This window comes from Lissotriton helveticus, chromosome 10 (assembly GCF_964261635.1).
Source record: "Lissotriton helveticus chromosome 10, aLisHel1.1, whole genome shotgun sequence".
Classification (NCBI taxonomy): domain Eukaryota; kingdom Metazoa; phylum Chordata; class Amphibia; order Caudata; family Salamandridae; genus Lissotriton; species Lissotriton helveticus.
This window is the reverse complement of record NC_136071.1, coordinates 1,047,310,096-1,047,331,844: the sequence shown is the minus strand read 5'-3', so window position 1 is coordinate 1,047,331,844 and position 21,749 is coordinate 1,047,310,096. Positions and strand designations below refer to the sequence as shown.

At 41.6% G+C, this 21,749-nt stretch overlaps 1 protein-coding gene across 12 annotated transcripts in view; it reads left to right on the top strand.

Moving 5' to 3' along the window:
* Window positions 1-20,073, top strand: part of NEBL (nebulette) — an 874,906-nt gene extending 854,833 nt beyond the window's left edge. For all 12 annotated transcript variants that reach the window (XM_078663757.1, XM_078663758.1, XM_078663756.1 and 9 more), the window contains 2 exons: window positions 2,268-2,383; window positions 19,057-20,073. In XM_078663757.1, the coding sequence (XP_078519883.1) occupies window positions 2,268-2,383; window positions 19,057-19,233 (293 nt within the window). In that variant the 3' untranslated portion in view covers window positions 19,234-20,073. The remainder of the gene's footprint in view (window positions 1-2,267; window positions 2,384-19,056) is intronic.
* Window positions 20,074-21,749: the final 1,676 nt, after the last annotated feature.

Genomic DNA, 21,749 nt, shown 5'->3' with positions numbered 1-21,749 from the left:
AAGCATTTTAAAGGTTTAACATGTTTCATCTCAAAATTGTTCCACTGGTTAGGTCCATCATTCCCTGACTCTCCCACCAGGACATTGGAACATGCCATGATTAAATCTAACAAAGCACCCTTTGTTACCAACGAAATGTATTGTCGTTAATGCGCCATGCAGTGCAAGCATTTTGGTGATTTTGTGATGCGGGTCTAGACCTTCACTCATGTTATACATCTGGCCTCATAAACGTTTGTAGGATGGAGCCTTTATAGTAGGGGTAATTAAACTTCATACAGTTGTTGTTTTGGTCACCATGAATAATTGACGGTGCGATTGATGCCAAACGATTTGCCAATACCTTTGTAAATAATTTGTAATCATGACTTTAAAGGTTAATTGGATGATATGAATTTACATCCTATTCCGGTTGACCCTTTTTAATAAAACTAACAGTGGAAGAGGCTGGAATCATCCATCCCCTCATAATACTATGAAAAGTCTCACAAACAATTTGTTGAGTTGGGGGGCAAATCATTTGTAAACTTACGCAGAGATCCGGTCGTTGCCACATTCTTTCATGTTTTGGGCAAGATTGACTGCATGTGTCACCTCTTCTAGTGTAATTGAAGTGAGGAGTGCTTCCACCTGCTCTCTTGGTAAAGTCGGTGACCAAAATCGTTTTATCTTGGACAGACATATGGCAGACAATACACATTATCTAACACAGACAATAGATTATTATTCTACAGAGGTCATTAAATCAGAAGAGATAATGCTGGACGTGGAGAAAGCATTTGACAGTGTACAGTGGAATGTCCTGTTCACAATCCTGGAGAGATTTGCTTTCCCAGCTGCACTAATCATGATTGTGCAAAATCTGTACCCCAGAGCAAAATATTACTATAATGTGTGCGATACACCAATACTCTTGACACTGCTTATTGAACCACTCGCATGAGCAATTCGCCAGGACCCCAATTTTAACGCCCCCTTATCCGAGGCCTCGAAATTAAATTTGTTTGTGGACAACATGTTGTTGTATTTAAAGGCTGATAAAGCTAATATTTCGAATGCAATAAAAAATAGGAGACTTCTCTAAACTGGGAGGGTATAAGATTAAACCATGTAAAATCTTAAGCTCTCCTTTTTAATTGCACTGTAGATGTTTTACCTCTTACAATTCAATCAAATTATTCTCAGTATAGACCTATAAGATATTTAGGGATATGTGTCAATTCTAATACAGGAGACTTGTTTAGGCAAAATTATACATCTACCCTCGATGAGATTCGTAGGCTGTTGGGCAAATGGCAGAATGTTCCCATGACAATTATGGGGCAAGTGGCCTTGGTGAAAATGAATATTTTACCATTGCTACCATTTGTGTTTACCAATATTCTGACCAAAGTCCATCAGTCCTTTTTTCAGGTCAATCAATTTGGCTATCCGACATTCTATTTGGCAGGCCAAAAATACAAAATTAAAACTAGAGGCTGTTGGACAGAGGGCTAGCACTGCCTAATATAAAGTTGTATTACCATGCAGCGTTTTATGAACTTGTTAGTGAGGCCTTGTTCTAACGTCTCTAGCGATGCAAACTTTTATCTAGAACAAATGGTGAAGGTATCAGAAATCGATCTACCCCATGTATTGTGAATCTTGTGCTCCCCTACCTCAGTGACAGACCACTTATAATTGCACAACACAAATAAGTTTCTTTTTACCTGAAAATGTAGACTTTGTAATACAAATGTGTTTGCAATCTTAAATTATTGTGAACGTTTACTGAGAGTTGATGAATCAAAAAGTCTGATATTCCTTTGTATACATATACATACAGATATCATTTGCATAGCCTTCATAAGCCACTGCAGGTGACCACAGAAAAGCGAAAGGGGCTTGACTGGAGACGAAGAAAAGACATATAATGTTACAATCAGTTACCAATAGTTTATTCTATAGCTAATACTGATGTGCTGATTACTTACACAATGGTACCAGAGCAAGCAGGCTGACTTCGACTGTACTCCAGGACATATTGCTGTGCATTATTGCAAGAATCTAAATTATCTAATGGAGTGGCCAAATTACCAATTTCGAGCTGATGTATCCTCTGTTTCTAATATTCTGTAAAACATATTTGAAAAATAAAAACGTCACTGTGGCAATATTCTTCAAGGATGCTCTGTTTTGGCCAATGGGAGGTCTTCTTACACAGGCCTATGTCAGGGGAGTTCTAAAAGTCAAATGCTTATTGTAATAGCTTGTTTTTGTCTCTGCAGCCCCTGTGCTCCCTGGAGCATATCCACAAAGTCCGCCCCAAGGATATGGATACATGCACCAAACCAGTATTTCTTCGATGAGATCAATGCATTCACAGCCTCTTTCACCAAGTTTGGTAGGTATCATTGTTATTAAACTTTCCTTCTTCACCTAAAGTAGTTCTCCCTTAATCATTTTAAAGAAATAGAAGAATAGGTTCATTAATTCTGATATGCTCAGTCCTGTATATAAACTAACCAGACCATTTTTATGTTCTTAATGGCAAATCTTTTCTCTGCTGTACCAAGTTGGACATTTCACTAGAGGAATTGGGTTAGCCTGATCATAAACTACTCTAACATGGTTATCAGCTGTGAGGCTCTCAAATTCTCAATGGCAATTGTTTTTTTCAGGGGATACCCCTGCCAGCCTCATGATAAGTGACACTTAGTTTACGTTTTGATATGTATACCACACTTTTCTTCCTGACACTAGTTACTAAAGACCTTCTGAAGATGAACTGAAAGGCCATATCTAGGCTTAACAATATAACTGCATCATGAAGAATAAGACCACATATGGGATCCAAGATCATTAATGAAGATATTGTATTGATTAATGGCCAAGTAGACTTGTGACTTCTCTATGTCATAGGCTAATCGTACCCTATTACTTTTATGTAGTTACCTCAGTAAGAATGTTAGAACGCAATGAGTGTCTCGACGAAACAAAGAAGTGCAGACTGTATTCCAGTCCAGAGCATCAATTAAGAGTGTGTCAGAAAGGAATCTATGACGTTATTCCACAGCCTTTTTCCCGCAGGGAATCACAACGCGGTCGTTACATCGACTGCGTTGTGATTCCGCATACCATTACTCAGCAAGTCAGAACAACAACTTACGGAGGGGGGGTGCTGGATGTTGAATAGTATAATTTACTATTCCAACTCCAGTCTGTGTGGACACTAGGGAATGTTTTGGATTTTAAATCAAACACCGACCCAAGTCCGCAAGTCGTTGTTCCGGCTTGCGGAGTAATGGTATGCGGAATCACAACGCGGTCGTTGTAACGACTGCGTTGTGATTCCCTGCATTGAAAAAGTTTCAAAGTAAACGTTGTTTACCGTCAGAAAGAGTACAAGTTATGGAATACCGTTTCTCCCATACTTAAGGTACGCTCGCCCACTTTAAGAGTCAGGCAGAACTTCATTATGTTAGCAGCATGGCCCTCTCAGCCCCTGACATAAAGCTCAGAGCGCTCTGTGGAGAAAAGGTTGCCAGAGGTTATGCCATTTGTCTACCAGACCTAAGTAGAATGGGCACACAAAGTGCAGGATTTTCAGTTTTCTTACAGCCATCCAAAACATGGCAACAAAAGAAAGTCAGTGACCCCCACGCCCGGGGGGTAAAAACTCACATAGTAACAGGATCATTCCTTTTTTAGTTTTAAAAAGAAAATCCTGCTTTGAGATTTTCTTTTAGAAAATTAAACAAGGAATTAAAAGGGTATCAAACGGTTTTGTCAATGTTGATAGAGCCTTATGGCACAGTTTCAATGCATTGACGGGAACCACAGTGACGGTGGAGCTTACCAGGGTAGGAGATATCTGCTGGGGCAGTTGGCATCTCTAAATTTGGAGTATTGTACTCCATCACCTTGAAGGAGTAACCACACTGTAAATCAGGCCTAAAGTGTACATCAGGTCAACAAATATTATATAATATGTAGCCCCTCATCACTTTCCCTTGTCTCATGTTTTGATCATGACTCCCATTTCAGGTACTCAAAGAAGGAGTGAGATTTGTAACCTGCATGTCACATTTGACACATTGTATAGGAGTCCCCAATCAGTATTACTGATTACCCATGTGGCACACTAGCTTTTTGAAGTACACAGGAGGTATAACTTTTGATTCTTATATGTTTTGATAAATGTGAGATACATTTTTGTTACTTCTATAGATGTGGCATAGGTCCTACGCTGGGGTGCTTAGCCAGGGTATGTTTGTATGGTTGTGAATCAGGGAATGAGGGCTCTGAGGTGTTTCTGTGACAAAAAAGTAGCCCCGGCATGTTATTTTTTTGAAAATATTTTTATTAGTGCATAATCTCAGTAACAAGTACAATTGCAATCATTACATCATGTATACATTATATATCATGTACCGATTAATGCAAAAAGCATATTTAACATTGCATTTCTTTTTCTTTTACTTCTCTGTTACAACAATAACCCGCACCCACCCCACCCTGGCACTTGAAAGTCATGTTCACGTTTGCGTTGTACCGAGCCTGCATCTGGCTTATTAACAACATTCAGTGTATTTCCTGCCACTTTACTCTCCTGTTCTTGCTAATGCTCTCTTCACCATTGCCCTATGCACCTGTACCTTTGTTTCCAGTTGTCACTTGTACGGGGATAGCGTGGAAGGGAAGGGGATGGGGAGGGGAGAGGGGGGGGAAGAGATGAGGCGGGAATAAAGGAGGATACGGGGGGGGGAGATGGGGGGAAGGAAGAAGGGATAGGGAAACAAATGCCCCAGTTTCAACAGTAATTTATTGACTCAGATCGCTATCAGCAGAGGCTTCAAATTCTAGTAACATTGCAGTCCATTCCATAGGTAGCCCCGGCATGTTATCTCTTTCTCCATTCTAAATGTTTTATTTCGCCGTCTAGTTACCTTTGTTCCAAATGGGTTAGGCAGAACAGCCAAGGGATAAGGTTTCTCTAGATATGAGCAATATCATTTAGGCTCAAACACCCTTGCTCTATTCCTTACTAATATTTCAACTGTACTTGGGAAGCAATTTGCCAGATATTTAGTAGGGTTGGTGTTAGAACTGGGGGTCTCTAGTTGGCATAGGTAGGTACCACTGTCCAAATAGAGACCCTTGCTTCTAGTCAGGGTAAGGAGGAAACCCTCAGAGATAACCCCTGCTCACCCCCTTGGTAGCTTGGCACGAGTAGTCAAGGCTTATCAAAAGCAATATGTAAAGTATTTGTACCAACACTCACAGTAACACAGTGAAAACACCACAAACTGTCTCCGCAATAGTTTAGAAAAATAAAGGTATTTAATCCAACTACACAAGACCAAAACGACAAAAATCCAACATATACAGTTCAAGAATATGGTTACAAAAGAGTACTTAATGTTGTGATAAAATAATCCACAGTTGTGTGAAAAGTTCACAGTTGCATCACGTTTAGCCAACAGTACCTTTAAATGCGACAAAGTTCCAAAATAGAAACTGGTGCGGTGGAAAACAAGCGATGCGTCACTCCTGAGACCCTGGGGAGGCGGTGTGACAGCCCCGCTGGATGTAGCGGGCATGATGCGGTGACTCCGGTCTGTATGGGGAGGGATGCGATACCTTGTATGGATTCCGGTGCGGAGGTTCCGTAGTGAAAGAAGCTTGCAGAGGCACGATGCGATGATCTTTGGAGTTGCGACGATCTCTGGGGCGATGATGCGCGGACCAGAGGTGATCTTCCTCTCGCAGCTCCTCAATGCAATGGCTCTGCCACGTCACTCACAGCGACGTGATGGGGTCCGCAAGCAAGCGGTGCGCCGATTTCATCCAGGCTCTGCGACGACACTCGCAGCGATAGTAATCTTCCCGCACCGGTCTGTTGTGTCCCGCAAACAAAAGATGTGACGACTCTGGCAGCGGCAACAGATGCTGCGATGATAGCGGCGGGAATTTCCTCGCACTGTCGGGGATGCGCTCCGCAAGTTCAGGGAAGCTGGGGTGAAGTCCTTTTGTTCCTGGGACTCCTTAACAGGGAGCCAGCTCTTCTCAGGCCCTTGGAGATTCCTCCAAGCAAGGGGACACAGCACCAAAAGCAAAGTCCTTCCCCTCTCCTTGGCAGCAAAGCAACAACAGGTCAGTCCAGCAGAGAAACAGCAGGTCAGTCTTCCTTCTTCAGTTTCAGCTTTCTCCTTGGCAGAGGTTCCTTCTTGATCCCAGGATGATCTAATTTTCTGTAGTCAGGGGTCCTGTACTTATACCCCTAAAAGCCTTTGATCCCTTTGTGCAGGAGCGCTCTGAGCCCGGTCTGAACCAGTTCTGGGTGTTCCTTGAGCACTTTGTTTTCCTGGCCTCTCCTTTCATTTCAGGGAGAGGGGCAGGGTCGCCAGCCGCCCAGCAGGAGGTGGAGCCAGCATTGTGGAAGGCAGGCACAGCCCTACTCAGGCCCAGGTGCTATCCCCTCCCACCACTCAAGATGCAGATGCAGTTATTCAGCCTAGGGCTGACTCAGCCAGCCTCCTGTGGGCTCCCAGCCCCTGTCACTCTCAAACCAGACAGCCAATTCACAAACAGGCCAAGGCACACAGAAGGGTCAGACAAGAGAACAGCAACTTTCTAAAAGTGCTGTTCTCAAACACATGATTTAAAAAACAACTTTCCTAAAAGATGTGTTATTACATTCTGAGTTCAAGATACCAGACTTTTATGCCTATCTTGCTCCTATGGGAAGATATGCTGGTAGCCACTGTAGCCAGCAGTCCCCATGACAGCCTATGGGGCAAGATAGCCTTACAATAGTGAAAAATGAAAATGGCTGTAATTCACTACCTTAGCATGTCACCTGCACAAGTACATGCTCCACCTTTCACATATACTGCACCCTGCCCAAGGGGTTACCTTGGGCCTTCCTTTGGGGTGACCAATGTGTACAGAAAGGGAAGGGTTAGGCCTTGCCAGTGGGGACACTGGCCAGGAGGACATGGCAGTTCACAGACTGCACACAGGCACTGCGGTGGCAGGCCTGAGACACCATTTTAGGGCTACTCATGTGGGTGGCACAATCAGTGCTGCAGGCCCACTAGTAGCATTTGTTATCACCAGCCCTGGCACACTCAGTGCACTTTACTGGGACTTCTTGGTGACACAAATATGCCAATCATGGATAACCTATCTCAGAAACAATTTACACAGGGAGCACTTGCACTTTGACTCTGTACAGCAGTGGCAAAGTGCCCAACGCATCTAAAACAGCAAAAACGAAATCCAGCACAGCATCAAAAAAATACAGGAGGTAGAGGCAAAAAGATAGGGGAAACCACGCCAAAGATGCCAGGTCTAACAGTCAGACACAGATGTCATATGAAACCTTTCTATCTCATGAAATGTTTACTTTTGTCAGAGAAAAGTCAGTAAGATCACTGGAGCCACACTGTTCCATTTTTCCCCCATAAAATATTATATACTATTCTGTGAATTATGCTGCTTCTTCCATGTAGGGTCCTGCTTCCACTGTTCTAGATGAACTCTTCCCAATTTAAATAAAAGAATATGCCTGGCAAGGCAAAGAAATTGCATCATTAAAATTCGGTTGCCAACCTGACCAAGGAAGAATGTCAATTCTTTATTGCTGCTTTCAGGTGCTTTGAACCACACCAATCCTGTGTTTGCTCTTTATCTATAGAGGAGCAAGATATATAAATGAGTAACTTCATAAAAACTGCACATCTCTGAGAAGGACCATAAAAGTTATCAAAATGACATATTCATGAAGTTGACAGAAATGTCAATATATGTTTTATATTAGAATATTACGGAACACATTGAAGCATTTTTGTACTACAAATGACCAAGATATCGCTCTTAGTTAGGGCCAAAATTGAGAAAAAAAATGTTGACATCTCTAGCCAGGCTCAATGGTTGTTAGGCGGCAGGTTAATTTTGAAGAAACTGTTGCCTTGATGGTAAAGTTGGTTACAATGTAGTTCTGTCCTGGGGCACTAGAGGAGTCCAGGAAGACATTGCATGTCTTCCCATGTAAACCACTGAAATGTCTCTCTTGTTTGGAAATCAGACAATATTCTTGCAGCAAAAACAGGGCCGGCGCTAGGCATGGGCAGTATGGGCAGCTGCCCAGGGCCCAACAACCTTCTAACTGCCACGGGCCCCCCACGAGTCCATCATCCTTTTAAAAATGCGCCATTGTATGAATTCCAGATGGACAGCCCTCTCCCTTGGCGTTTGCAGCCATCGTACAGCGTGCAAGGCCCGAGGCGGGGCCCCCTCACTTGTGCCCTGCTGCCATGGACTGAAAGGGTAATGTGACTTCTGCATCCATTTCAGCTGCCGCAGACAGGGCAGGGCTGGGTTTCTGGCCGTCCTTTGCCGGCACCTCTTTCTCTTTTCTTAATCGCCGCATCTACATGATAACAGTGGCTAGGCAGATGCTTGAACTGGCATTAGGTGTGAATTGAGCTCTGCCCCTGCATCATGTAAAGCAGAGCATCCTGCAGGGCTCACAAAACAAAAACAAGTGACCTCATGTCACGATGGGCGCCGCTCACTTTCAATGAAGGGAAAGGGAGAAGAGCAGAAAACGGAGAAAAAGGTTATTATTTTCCTTTTTTTTCATAGTTCCGTTTTATTGTATTTTTTTCTCCAAACAAGCATGTGCATTGAAAAGGAACATAAAAACAGTTAAACATAAGTAGTAGCTCCAGTTGAGTGTAAGCGCTTGGTGATTTTTACTTTCATGTAATTTACATGAAACAAAGGAAGAGTGAACAATTGGGTGTGTAAACGAATAGAGATGATAACATTCACTTGGGGGGAGGGACAGAGGGGTGACCCCACATCCATCCTTACCCCCTAGGATGGAGTGAATGAACCCTCCAAGATACACCCAAGTTATGTAACGCCTCAAGCCACTCACACACCATGCCTTGTTTTATACATCTGAAAAGGTTGCACTACTCCCCAGCATCATGTTTGTTCGCATCTGAAATCCCTAATTCTCATGTTCCTGGGTGCATCTGTACGTCTTGTGTTCTCTTTTACTTTTAATAGAAGTATAAAAGGAGAGGCACATCTAAAAGAAGTAAGATAAATAAAAGAAGGGAAGAGGCGGGGGAGATGATAGAATACAGCAGAGAGGAGAGACCTGAACATGAGGGGCAAAACAGCTATAAAGAACAAGACACTTAAGGGAGATTGGAAAGGAGTGATGTGTATGAATGGCAGAATCAACGGGAGAAGGGAAGAGACTTGGTTAGGTACAAGGAATAGCATGCAAAAATGAAAGCTAAGATGCTTTGGGAGAGTGGGAGGGGAGAGAATGATGTAAAGTAACACAAGCAGAGGTGTAACACAAAATGATGGGGTCCTGCTCTGCAGAATGTGATAATGGGGCCCTGATACGCCCACATCTCACAGATATTCTTTTGGCCCTGGGCTGAATGGGAGCCCCCTGAAAGGTTGGGGGTCCCCTGAAATGTTGTGGGCCCACCTGGGCTGCAGGGGCCTTGTACTGTGACCTGGCACAATAGGTGAAGCAAGGTAAGTAGCAGGTGAATAGCAGCGCATAGGGGGGAAGCGGAACCTACAGGGGCAGAAACAGAGAAGGGAAGGGAGAGGTGAGAGAGAGATAAAACATTAAGAGTAGAGCATGGAGGGGAGAGAGGGACATAAATGGGACAGAACCAGTGAACACAGTTGAGGCTGGAGAGAAAGATGAAAGGTGAAAAGGCAGTGCTTGGATAGGAGGGGTAGATATAAGAGAAGCGAACCATCAGGATAACTTAAGTGTCACAGAAAGGGAATGGTGAGTGATGAATGTAAGAGGGTAGGACAACAAGGAGCAAGTAAGAGGCTGTAGAAAAGAGGCAGGGGAGAGGTATATTATAGAGAGGTAGAACCAGTGAGAGAAGGTTAGAGGCTGTGAATAGATGAAGGGTTCTGCAGGTAGATAAGAGGCAGGTGTAATAGAGGCAGAATTAGTGAGAAAGGTAAGAGACTGTACCAAAGTGAAGTGTAGAGTATGGAAGGGAGATGTGGATGTAAGAGAGGAAGAAACAGTGAGACAATGTAAGAGGCAGGGGGTTCAAAGAGGAGAGGTGGGTATTAAGGGAACAGACCAGCAAAATAGCATTAGGGGTGGAGGAAGAAATAAGAGGTGAAGGGCAGTACATGAATGGGGCAGGTAGATGTAAGAAAGACTGAACAATCACGACACCTCACACAGAGAAGAGAGAGGGAATGGTGAGATATGGGTGTAGAATGCCAGAATCAATGAGAAAAGTAGGAGGCAGGGGGAGAGATGAGGCATACAGCATGGAGGAAAAAGGTGGATATAAGAGGGACATAACGAGAAAGTGGAGCGACAAAGCTGGGGATAGCAGAGATATTGATTTAAGAGGGGCAAAATCCACAAAATGTGGCTTGAAGAAGCAATGAGAATAAGAGTAGAGCATGAATGGAAAAAGGGGATTCAAGAGCGCAAAATCAGTGTGAAAATATTAAAGTGTTCAGAATGATGAAAATGAAAAGAGGATGTAAATGGGGCAGAACCAGTGAAAAACGTTATGAGGCTGGGGAGAGATGAGCAGTGAAGGTTGCATGTAAACCTTTGTGTTGATGCCCCTGCCTGGTAAAACCAAATGCCTTAACCATGAACTTCACTGGTGCAACTGGAGTACCGGGAGTCACCTGAAGACCCACTGAATATCTATTAGGGCTAATATTTGTAGCCATCTCAGTGATATCCACCTTAGAGTAGTAGCTTCTTGCAAAGCTGCTTTAACAGTGCCAGAAGATTCTACCAGTTACCTGTGGAGTGCCGCAAGGGTCCTCTCCAAGCCCTATGTTGTCCAATGTGTACTTGCAACCCCTGGCGGATATTGTAACTCCCTTTGGGATTTCCATTGTCAACTATTCAGCTGTATTTTTCTCTTGCCGCAGACATGGACCAGTCACCGACCACCTTAGGATCAAGTCTGGAACAGATAGCCTGCTGGATGAACAAGTCTTGTCTTAAGCTGAATGGAGCCAAGACAGAGGTTATGATTCTAGGGAGTACTTCCCAGCCCAAAAGAGCCCTTGATTGGCCAGTCTGCATTGGACCTCCCCCCACTCCTAAACCTGCCATAAAAAGCCTGGAGGTATGGCCGGAATAAACCCTGAACATGGACTACCAGGCTGCCACCTGCTTTGGAATCATGTACATGATTGCACAAGACTCTGAATTGTCTCCCTCAGTCCTCCAGGAGGCTGATAGTGCAGGTTATGATCCTTTCTCACCTGGACTATGGCAATTCACTTTAACTAGGTGCATCCAAGGCAGTAAACTCCAGGTTGTGCAATATGCAGCTTCAAGGCTGCTCTTGAGTATTCATATGCAAAAATAACAGATGATGGACAGAATGCAGAACAATGTCATACATTCACCCCAGTACAGAGATCTGGGCCTGAATCCATCGTTTTTTGCACTCCACACCACCCCAGTTCAGACATGGCCATATGCAAATCAGCCTTGACCCTGTGCCTCATGGGAACAGTCCAGCCTGAACTGCCAAGCCATGTCTTTCCTGGACCGGAATCAAGCATCCTAGGACCGGTTTCTGGCTATCAGCTGTCTTCAGCCAGGATATTCATAGGCATAATACCAACTAGACAGGGTCTGATTGACCTCTACTGGCAGCCCATCATCCAAAGGATTGAGTTTAAACCTCTTTGCAGGGTGCACAGAGCCTTTTGTGTTAGTGGTGCTCCAATCTCTCGCCAACTGGTCACCCCATATTCACCTAATAGAACCTCCAATTAATTTTTAGTAACCTTCCCCACGGTCAGAAGGACTCAAAGTGGAGGACGATCTTTTGGCTTTAACACAGCCAAGCTGTGAAATGCTGCCCTCTTGCCATGTGCTTTATGAACAGTGAGCTGAGCTTCCGAAAATCTCTTAAAACATGGCTTTTTAGGAACTAATCCATAGGTATCTCTTCTGTCCTTGGTGTAGTGGTATTTCCGTACACTAGTGCTTGGATTCCTTCGGGTCGCCATGTGCTTTATGAATCCCATAGCATAGCATAGCATAGCACAGCATACATCTATTACATATTCATGTTCTGTGCCTTATGTTTTTTTTATTTACTTATTGGCCGAGGTTTGGTCAAATTGAGTGATTCGAGCCGAAAGCATTTAAGCGAAGGTTTGCCTGCTTCAGGATCACTCACATTATATAAAGTACCATTAAGACCAAATTGAAAATTATCTGCAGTTGTCTGTGCAATTTGCTCATCTGTTAAATGTCGACACTGCAGAGTACAGGAAATTAACATGGACAATGTTTGTGCCTATCTTCAAGCTTGAAGACTTGGAATAGGAAATTACACGCAAATTACTTATACATTTCTTTGTGTACAAGTGAAATTGTGTGTATTTGGCATAAACTATTTGCAGCAGGTTTGGCCTGCCACTTATTAACTACCCAAACTCCTATTTCAGGCTCGATTTGTGCTGATTTAAATTTGAGTCTCCTGTTTACGCCCATCACAGTTCTATACAAAGAACCTTCGTATCAGTGTTTCCAAAGCTAAAACATTTGCAACTTTTTGGTAAGCTATGGTTGCTGTTCACAGGAGAAGAATCTATTTTTAATAATATAACCTTCTATCTGATCCTTTGTGGCAGATCATATTTGGCTTGCCATGAATCATCTGCACCAATCTCTGTGTCAGACTAAATTTGCAATGATCTGTAATCGTTTTGGGCATAAATATGAGTTTTTAGCCTGTCGGTCATAACTAGAGCCTAAGTGTTTCGGCAGAGCAAATTCTTAAAATTCACATTTTTATAGTCTTTGGTCAACTCCCATGCCAGTGCTATATACAGAACATATAAGTGTTTCCAAGCCTAGAAAATGTGTAGCTATTCTGGTAGATTATGGGAAGTCGTTCCAGAGGCTAACGGCATGATAGAAGAATATCTTCCTCCCTCATGTCATTCCCTTGATAATTTCATTTGACAGAATGATGTTATACATTGATCTTTGCTATTTCAGGATATATAAATATTTTTGTTATTTTATATACAGAGGCCAGAGTTGCCTCAGATTGTTAGACAGTAGATGATAATTCTGTCTCCCAGTGTAGTAAATTAAATGCAGATGTCCAATGCATCCTTTAAACCCTTTAGAGGTGATGTTTGCAATTTGACTTTGAACCATCTCTGGATAAGCCAAAGCATGATCCCCAGCAAGATAATTGCAATGTTAAACTCGTACACTATGATTGCACAGTTTATGTTTTTTTAGATGTTCTGGATCCAACATTGATCTAATTGTAAGAAAGCACTCCAGGTAGTACGAGGAGGAACTACTACTAAAGTCTACAGTCAGTCATGTAGGGTTTGAAATACACTCCCAGAGTGTTACTTTTTCCACTGCGTTAATTGTGGTACCAATGTTGTTAACTGAATAGTACAGCTTCTTGTAAATGGAAAACTTTCAAACAGCTCATTTTTAGAATCATTCTAGTGAAGCCAATAAGCCTGCATTCATTCAAGGTGCGCACAATACATTCAATGAGAATTAGATGAATCCATTTGGTGGTCCACTGTAATATTGCATTGTACCTGCATGTCATTAGAGTAAGTATGGGATAATATGTTAAAAGTTCAGAGAACCCTGTTTAGTGGCTGCATTTAAATGGTAAACAGGGAAGGTGTTAAGATATGAGATGAGGCAGGATGGTTTGCATCAGAAAGCATCAAGGCTCGCCACCACACAAGAGATGATTGCTGCAATGTTTTGACTTAACTGTGACAATGTATCAAACTGATGTGTTAGAGATACAGCTGTCAACACAAAGGAAAATCTGAAATGGGATAGTTGGAGAAACAGTCTCTAGCGCGTACATACCACCTCCTCTTAGTTCACCTATGCCCCAAATATTAAGGAAATTGGAGAGTGCATGTACACATCTTCTCAGTTTCTGTTGCTGGCCTTAATATGACCCCAAAAAGTGGCAACTGGAATGGAATAATTGTAAATGAAAACTCCACTCGACTGGTATCAAGTAAGGCACACAGAATTCCTAAATATTTATGAGGTACTAACTCAAAAGTCTGCACTGAAACCCAAAAAGCTAATCTGCTACAATGTGTTGAGTTACATCTCCAGTAAATGGAAGCAAGACACATTGCCAGAAAAGGTTAAGTATTAAGATAGCATACCCCTTTATGAGCAAGTGGTTGTCTCTCCAAAAGAAGTGTGCACTGAAGCATAACAGCATGTTTAAATGAGGTGTGGATGGATGTGGCTGTGAGGGATAGAACTGTCTGACGAGTGATGTTAGATGTGGGTGTTGTTTCCTAAGTGGTTCCCTATGCCTGGAAATGACCTAAAACGCATCAGAAACAGGTGAGTTCCCATCAGATGCAGTGTCAAGTGTTAAAAGCAGCCTGTATGGCGAGGGGGAGCAGTTAGGACGTTGTTGGCTCTTGCCTCTTCATGTTACTTGTGTGAGCCTGGACACAGCTCTGTGGGAGTGTGTTCCGCTCTCTCAGCTGTAACATGGTGTGCTGCTGTTTGTCTCCGACTGCACTTTCCCCTGTGGCAAGGGAAAGGGGTAACCTACAGTTCTGTGTTCATCTAGCAGAGCCGGATTTGGCCTTTGTATGTGATGAAATAGTGTTGCAAAAGGGGATAAGTGGGAGTCTTGAGCAAGCCCCCATATCTCCTTAGATAATTTTGATTCAATATTATATAGCTCCACCATACATATTCAATTTGCAAAGAATAGATACAAAAAGTATTCTGTCAAATCACTCATAAAGAATAGCTCAGTATGTGACACTCTGTGACAAGTCAAGTAATCTAAGTCACCCTGACTAGAGCATTCAAAGCATTTCTGGGGCTATTAAACAAAATGGTGTCCATCTCTCCCTCCTATTTTAAATCTAAGTGCAAAATGTATTAGGACACTAAGGGCCTCAGGAAAAAGTCCCAGAATGCAGGGGTGCTAGGTTTGCACCTCCTAAGTTAACAATAATGGGGATCTCATGAACGAAGGAGCATTGAAATTCCCTGGAGTAATAAAGTGTTATGGGCTGTTCGTTAATTACTTCCACTAGATAGTTGTGCGATTTCCATACTCTTATATTTATCATTTTTTTCAGCATTGGATATTTGAAGGAGGGAGTATTATTTGGTAGTAGTTCAACCTTCAATTTTTTTCATCCATCAGGATTTTCAATGTTTTTTCTCCAAAGACAGTGGCCCCCTTTACAAAATGGTTTCTTAACGAATTCAGGCAGTAAAAACTCAAGAGGCCTGGCCAATTCTTTAAACAGAGACCCATGAGCAGAGGTTGTTAGTTGATGTTCAGTAAGTTTGGTACATCCGAGTTTCTTAATTGACAATGGTCAGAGACGGTACATGTTAAGCATATTGGCACCTTTATGATATGTTTATTCCTTAGATCAGCTACTGCTAACAGGTCCCATATTGTATGTATTATTCAACAATTTATATATTATCGACTCACGTCTGAGTAATTAGAAGAGAGTAACAAGATGGATTTGAATCTTATAGTTATCAAAGGCATTTTAATAAAGTTTGAGAATTTTAGCACACATCATTTCCGAATTGTAAGATGCTGCCTTAGATATCCTAATAATTTTCTTAGGAATTTTGTAGACCAGAATCAGCTTTTTTGTGGTGGACGTTTGTCGAATACACAATTGCTATTTTATTCTGTGTTTGATATTGCAGTTTTTGATAGGATCAGCTTGTTTTTGAAATATCTAGTAAGATGTGTAGGCAAAACTCAACATTATTTATTTCAGGGTAACTCCTTTAAAAAAAATAGCCTCTGTGAATGGTTTGATTACCCCTAGAGTGTAATTGTGTTTGTTCAGGCTTTCAGCATTTTGTACTTGGGCGGTAAGCGCCTGAAATCTGTCAGTAGTTGACTTGAAGACTATTGCAAAATGGTTGATGAAATCTATCATCCCTGTGTGTGTCCTCTGAGGTGTAATCTGCCACCGGGCATCATATCCCTACCATATAGCATCTGAAAGATAGTCTGCGCTACCTCTCAATCAATCAATCAATCAATCAATATCAACATTATTCGACCTTAGAAAATAAGATCATGAAAGTACAGTGCATTGTGCAATACTTGTTCAATATTATATTACAATTCCAGTAGTTAAATATAGATAAATATAAAATACTGTAGCTAAAAACCCTCTATTAAAACATAGTAAATTCATCCCATAAATAGTATAAAATGCAAGAACAATACCCGATTTGAGTTAAAGTGCAGGTTACAAGGCAATTGATCACCTAGTTGTTAAGACCATACATAAGTGCAAAGCAAGAGAAAAGCTTACATAAGGTACCAAACAATAGAAAGCCAATACAGATAAGTAATTTCCCTTATTTTCAAAAAAGTCACCTAGACCTAAACAGACGTGACCATTTAGTCTTTTTTGATTCTCAGTTTATTATTATTTTTCAAAATTGATTAATCCATAGTTCTATTTGAATGGATTATTTCTCAATATTTATCATATTTTAGACATTACAAAATACATTACACAATAAATCCCGCATACTAACACTTTACAACTAAATCAAGAATCAAAAAAGACTAAATGTTCACGTCTGTTTAGGTCTAGGTGACTTTTTTGAAAGTAAAGGAAATTACTTATCAGTATTGGCTTTCTATTGTTTGGTATTGAGTGTGGCTCTGCCTTACTGATTATGAGTCCAAACCCTGGCTGTTTCTCATTACATAAGGGTCAAGTAGCTTTTGGAGAAAACAACTAAGCTGGGCGACATTGTACGAAGTTATATTTTCACAACAGGGGGAGGATATACTTTTTACATTCATGAGTGTAGAATTCCCCAAAAATGATCAGATGGAGATTAGATTGAGGGGAGGTACCCTCACAGGGGCAAACGGGCAATTCAGTAGGTGAGTAGACGTCCGCAGGATAGCCCAGCATGCACAGTATAATATTTAAACTAAATCTCACCAATACTTATCAGTGGCGGATGTTTGTGACAAAAACCAGGTATGAGTTTGCTTCATCAGGTATAGTTCGAAGCCCCAGATATATTGCTACTATGGTTTTATTACAATATTTTGCATGTCTTTCGTTTCCCTGTGCGCGTTGGAGCGAGATTTCATTTCAACTTTAGAAATCACATGCCAATTGAGTGGGTCCTTAAAAAGAGATTCAAGACCCAATTTTTCCATGTTTGTTTTTTACATATTCAAGCCATGGTACCCTATGGGTCTGTTCAAGGGTTAAACAATCCCTAATAATATTCTGAGTTAAACCCACCATATCCCTCCGCCAGATCGGGTGCCATATTGGAACCAGGGCAAAGAATATTAGATCTGAAATATATGGGGCATTCAACTCTTGGTGCATGTTAAAATTCGAACAACTTTTGGGAAGGGATAATATATATATATTTTTTATATGTGCTACCACTCAGCTAAGGGGGCAGCCAGGATGTTGTGGAAGAAGAGCAGACTATAGTGAACATCTGTACATTGGCATAAGAGCAATCATGCTTATAACGCTAATCCTTGTGGGAGCTCTGGTATCCTACTGTCCATGCAACGCAGGTCAGGATAGAGCAACCAGGCATTACTCGGGGTGAAGGCAACACAAATGGCACCAGCAAAGTAATCCACTGGATTACTATTTTTTCAGTGAGGTTGACTTAATGAGTCAACTGGTGCTTTATGTTGTGGGATATGATAGCCATCTTTTTTTACCAGGGCCTAAGGGAACCACTGCGAATTACCTCAGACACACAGAAGGGGTGACATCCATTATTTTCACGCAAACAACATGCTTTCTCCCGAACAAAGCCAAGAAAAAATTATGGTTGCTAAATACCCTGTTCTTATTCCTTCATGGTGGAGGCACGGCGAGGCATTATCAGTGGATGAGGAGGGTATACCGCCATCTGAATTCTCTGACTCCTTTTGACCTGATTCTTACTCGCTTAAACAACTCCTGTTTACTTCCTTACTCATTCTGACTTCAGTGCGTTTGTTTATTTCCTTCTTTCATGTTTCCTTTCTTTCTTGCTTTTTTTCTGTTTTCTTTTTCTTCTTTGTGTCTCGCGCTTATTTCCTTCCCTCCTTGCTTCCTACCTTTCTTCCCTGCTTCGTTCTTCCGTTCCTTCCTTCTTTCTTCCCATCCTTTTTTTTGATCCTGCCTTCTTTTCACCTTAGATCAGCCTTTTCTCCTTTCATTCTCTCCTTACTTTTCTATCTTATTTGCTTTGTCACTTTGGGGCATATCATTGAGGTGGCGCTCTGAAATTATCGCTGCTTTTGTGTCCGTTTTCGGGCGAAAAGCAACGATAATTTCATCGCCTTATCAGCAAAGAAACGCTATTGTGTGTTTTGCTGACTTAGCGCCAGTTACAACAACACCCAGCTTTGCATCTCTAATGAGATGCAAAGTGGGCGTTCCTCCACGAAATAACTGGAGAAATGTCGCTAACCGACATTTCTCCAATTATCAAGCTGCGTGCTAACAGGCAGAGTGATAAGAAAAGTAGTGCGAACCTGGGTTATCGCTACTTTTCTTACGCCTGCTTGTAATCTGATTTAGCCATGTAATCCAATGGGAGGTGGATTACATGGCTAAGAACACCCTACCCTATCAGCAAGGTATCGCCGGTCGCAGTGCGATTATCGCTGGATTTTCAGCGATAATCACACGGTTTTCCAGCTAACGCTTGGATTCCTATCGCATTGGAGATATGCGTTGCTGATTGCACGCTATCTCCACGATAGGAACCAGCATTAGGCGGCGATGATTATCCTACCGCTAAGTGCGCTTAGCGATAATTATCGCCTGGGTTTACTGGTATGCCCCATTGTTCTGTACTTTCATTCATTCTTATTCTTTCCTTCGTTCGCTGTTTTGGTCTGTCTTCATCTCCTATGTTCTTGCTTCCTTGTTTTGAGACTGCCTCATCTAAGTCTAATAGTGTTCTAAAAAGTTATGTTTTTTTCTCTCTAACAGAGAACATACAGGGCTATGTACGACTACAGTGCACAGGATGAAGATGAAGTTTCATTTAGAGATGGGGACTATATAATCAACGTACAACCTATAGATGATGGCTGGATGTATGGGACAGTGCAGCGAACTGGAAAAGCTGGCATGCTTCCAGCAAATTACATTGAATTGGTGAACTAATATTTTTAAAGACCAGCTTATGTTCCTCAACCTTTAACATTTTATGATAATTCTGTAAAAAGAGAGATAGTATATGAAATATAGTTATTAGCCATATTTTTAAAGATGAAAGAGTTATTGTATAGCTTCCGTGTCCATCACTGTATCACCAATACGCCACTCTGATGTTAGAGTCCACCCTGGCACAATAGAAACCTTACATAAAGAGCATCAATAAAGACAGCGCTCTAAAATCTCATTTCTTTTGAAGTTCTCTGAAAAATGTAAAACATATCTGGAAACTGGTGGTGCTAATCATAATCACGGTGTTCTCAACTTGCTAAGTAAGTTTACTAGAAGGTTATTAATGGTTGTTATAACACAAGCTTCCAAGCGCTTTTGTACAGAAAAGTAAGAGATGTAAGCAATGCCTCTAAAAGTTTCTTATGATAAAGCCTAATACTTAAAAGCCATGTTTTAATGTATACTGCTGAGTGCCTACTAGAAGTTAGTAGCAAGGGCATATTATTGTTAAAAAAGTATTTTTTCCATGACACATTACAGCACGAATTTCTGTCTTTTACCTATCATGAAGAAGCATTCCTGTTCACAATGATCTCTTGGAAAACTATACTGCATTTTTTACTTGGGGTTATTTTTATCTTAGCTTGTAACTAGTGCTGCAGTTGTGGGAAACTAAATATACAGTATATGACTGGATGACATGCCTTACGCTTTGCCCAACAACATTAAAAATAGCTGTACACAAGTAGTATCTTCCTTACATTATTCAAATGTGAGTTTTACTGATTGGCAAAGTAAGCACATTGTCTTTATTAAACAGTGTCTGGAATAAAAACAGTAAGGAGTGTTTGTTTTCTTTTTAATAGTATAAAATGCATTTTTCATGTTATTTTCATGTTGTTCTTTACTCTTCACTTTGGACTGGAACTTGCATTTTCAAATTTTGACACGTGTAACAACTCACCATTGTTCCTCTAATATTTTTAGTATTGTTACAGAAATTAATGCAAATCACTAAGCAAACTCTCAAATCATAGTTATCAGAAAACTGGCTTGGAAATTATGTTCTTTGAATTATGTGAGTATGTACTGTACAACTAGCGTGATCAGTTTGAGGACTCTTTCCCTGATGCAGAACATGCCATAAAATATTGTGGGATTTTTGGGTCTTGTATTAACATTAAAAACTAGAAATACCGTGGTATCTGAAAAATATCTAAAAATACCTCTAAGGCAGGGGTCTTCAAAGTGTGGAGTGCGACCCCCAGGGGGGCCGTGGAGTGATGGAAAGGGTGTCGCGCTTTCCCAGTCACACTTCTGCCCAGGCCCAAAGGACTACAAGGTATTCAGCCCGCCTACTCCCCCGTAGTCGGTCTCAGCTCGAGCTGCTGTGGGCTCCGCTGGGCTGTGCCTGCAGTCTTATCTCCAGCAAAGCCCGGCATGGCTGAGTTTTTCACAGGTCATTAAAGACAATTTGCATATTTACACACCTTTTGTAAACTGGTTATGAGGCTTAGGTTTTTTCTAGTTCCAGTACCCCCTGGACCCTCACTCTGCCTATTCCTTACATTTGTATTTTACATTTACTGCAGTAGTGTGAGAATGCATTTCATGAAAATAAATATAAAGTAGGGTTACCAGAAGACAAATACCAGCCATTTGATGTATAAAGAGCCTGTAAAGGCCTCCTCTTGACACTAAATACGATTGTAAATATAATCATATGCATGCATTTGCAATGTGACTTTTCTGTCTTTGTTCCCTTTAATTATCAGTCATGGATCATTGAGGCAGCCCTAGAACACAATTAAAAGTGCTTTCTATTTATATTTGCTGTTCCAAGTACACACAGAAGAGTGCTGAAATATACAGCTTTAGGTGACTGCTTATTTTTGTACCGTCTGGGACATCAAAATAATGAGCATGCAACCCTAACCATAGGACTGGAAGTGTGTTGCAGGATCAGCATATTATTTATTCCCTCCACCCTCGGTCCCTGATTAATGCCATAATAGCGATAGTTTACCTTATATCTTAAACCCTACACTGCCGTCAATAATATGGTGAATTACTTCAAGTGTCTGGGAATGCACCCTGCATTCAGAGAACTCACTTCTCATTCTCCCACTTCACTTTCACGCTCACCCTGCACTCACAGCAATCACAATGCACTCACACTGATCACCATGCACTCACATCATTCACCCTCTAACCCTGCACTCACAGTGATCACTCTGCACTCACAATGCACTTGCGTTGTTCAGCCTGTACCTCACCCTGCAGTCACACTACTCATCTGCACTCATCCTGCACTCATGTGACACCTCATTAACCTGGCCCCTCACTGCTCAATTTGCAACGCACTCAAACAAGCCCATCATTAACCATGCATTCATTCGTCCCACTCTGCACTTACATCTGCACCCAAATTCATATGGTCTCCTCACTCACCCTGCAGTCACTCCTCTTTCCCTACTCTCACACTGTTGCATCACTCACTGTGCACTCACATG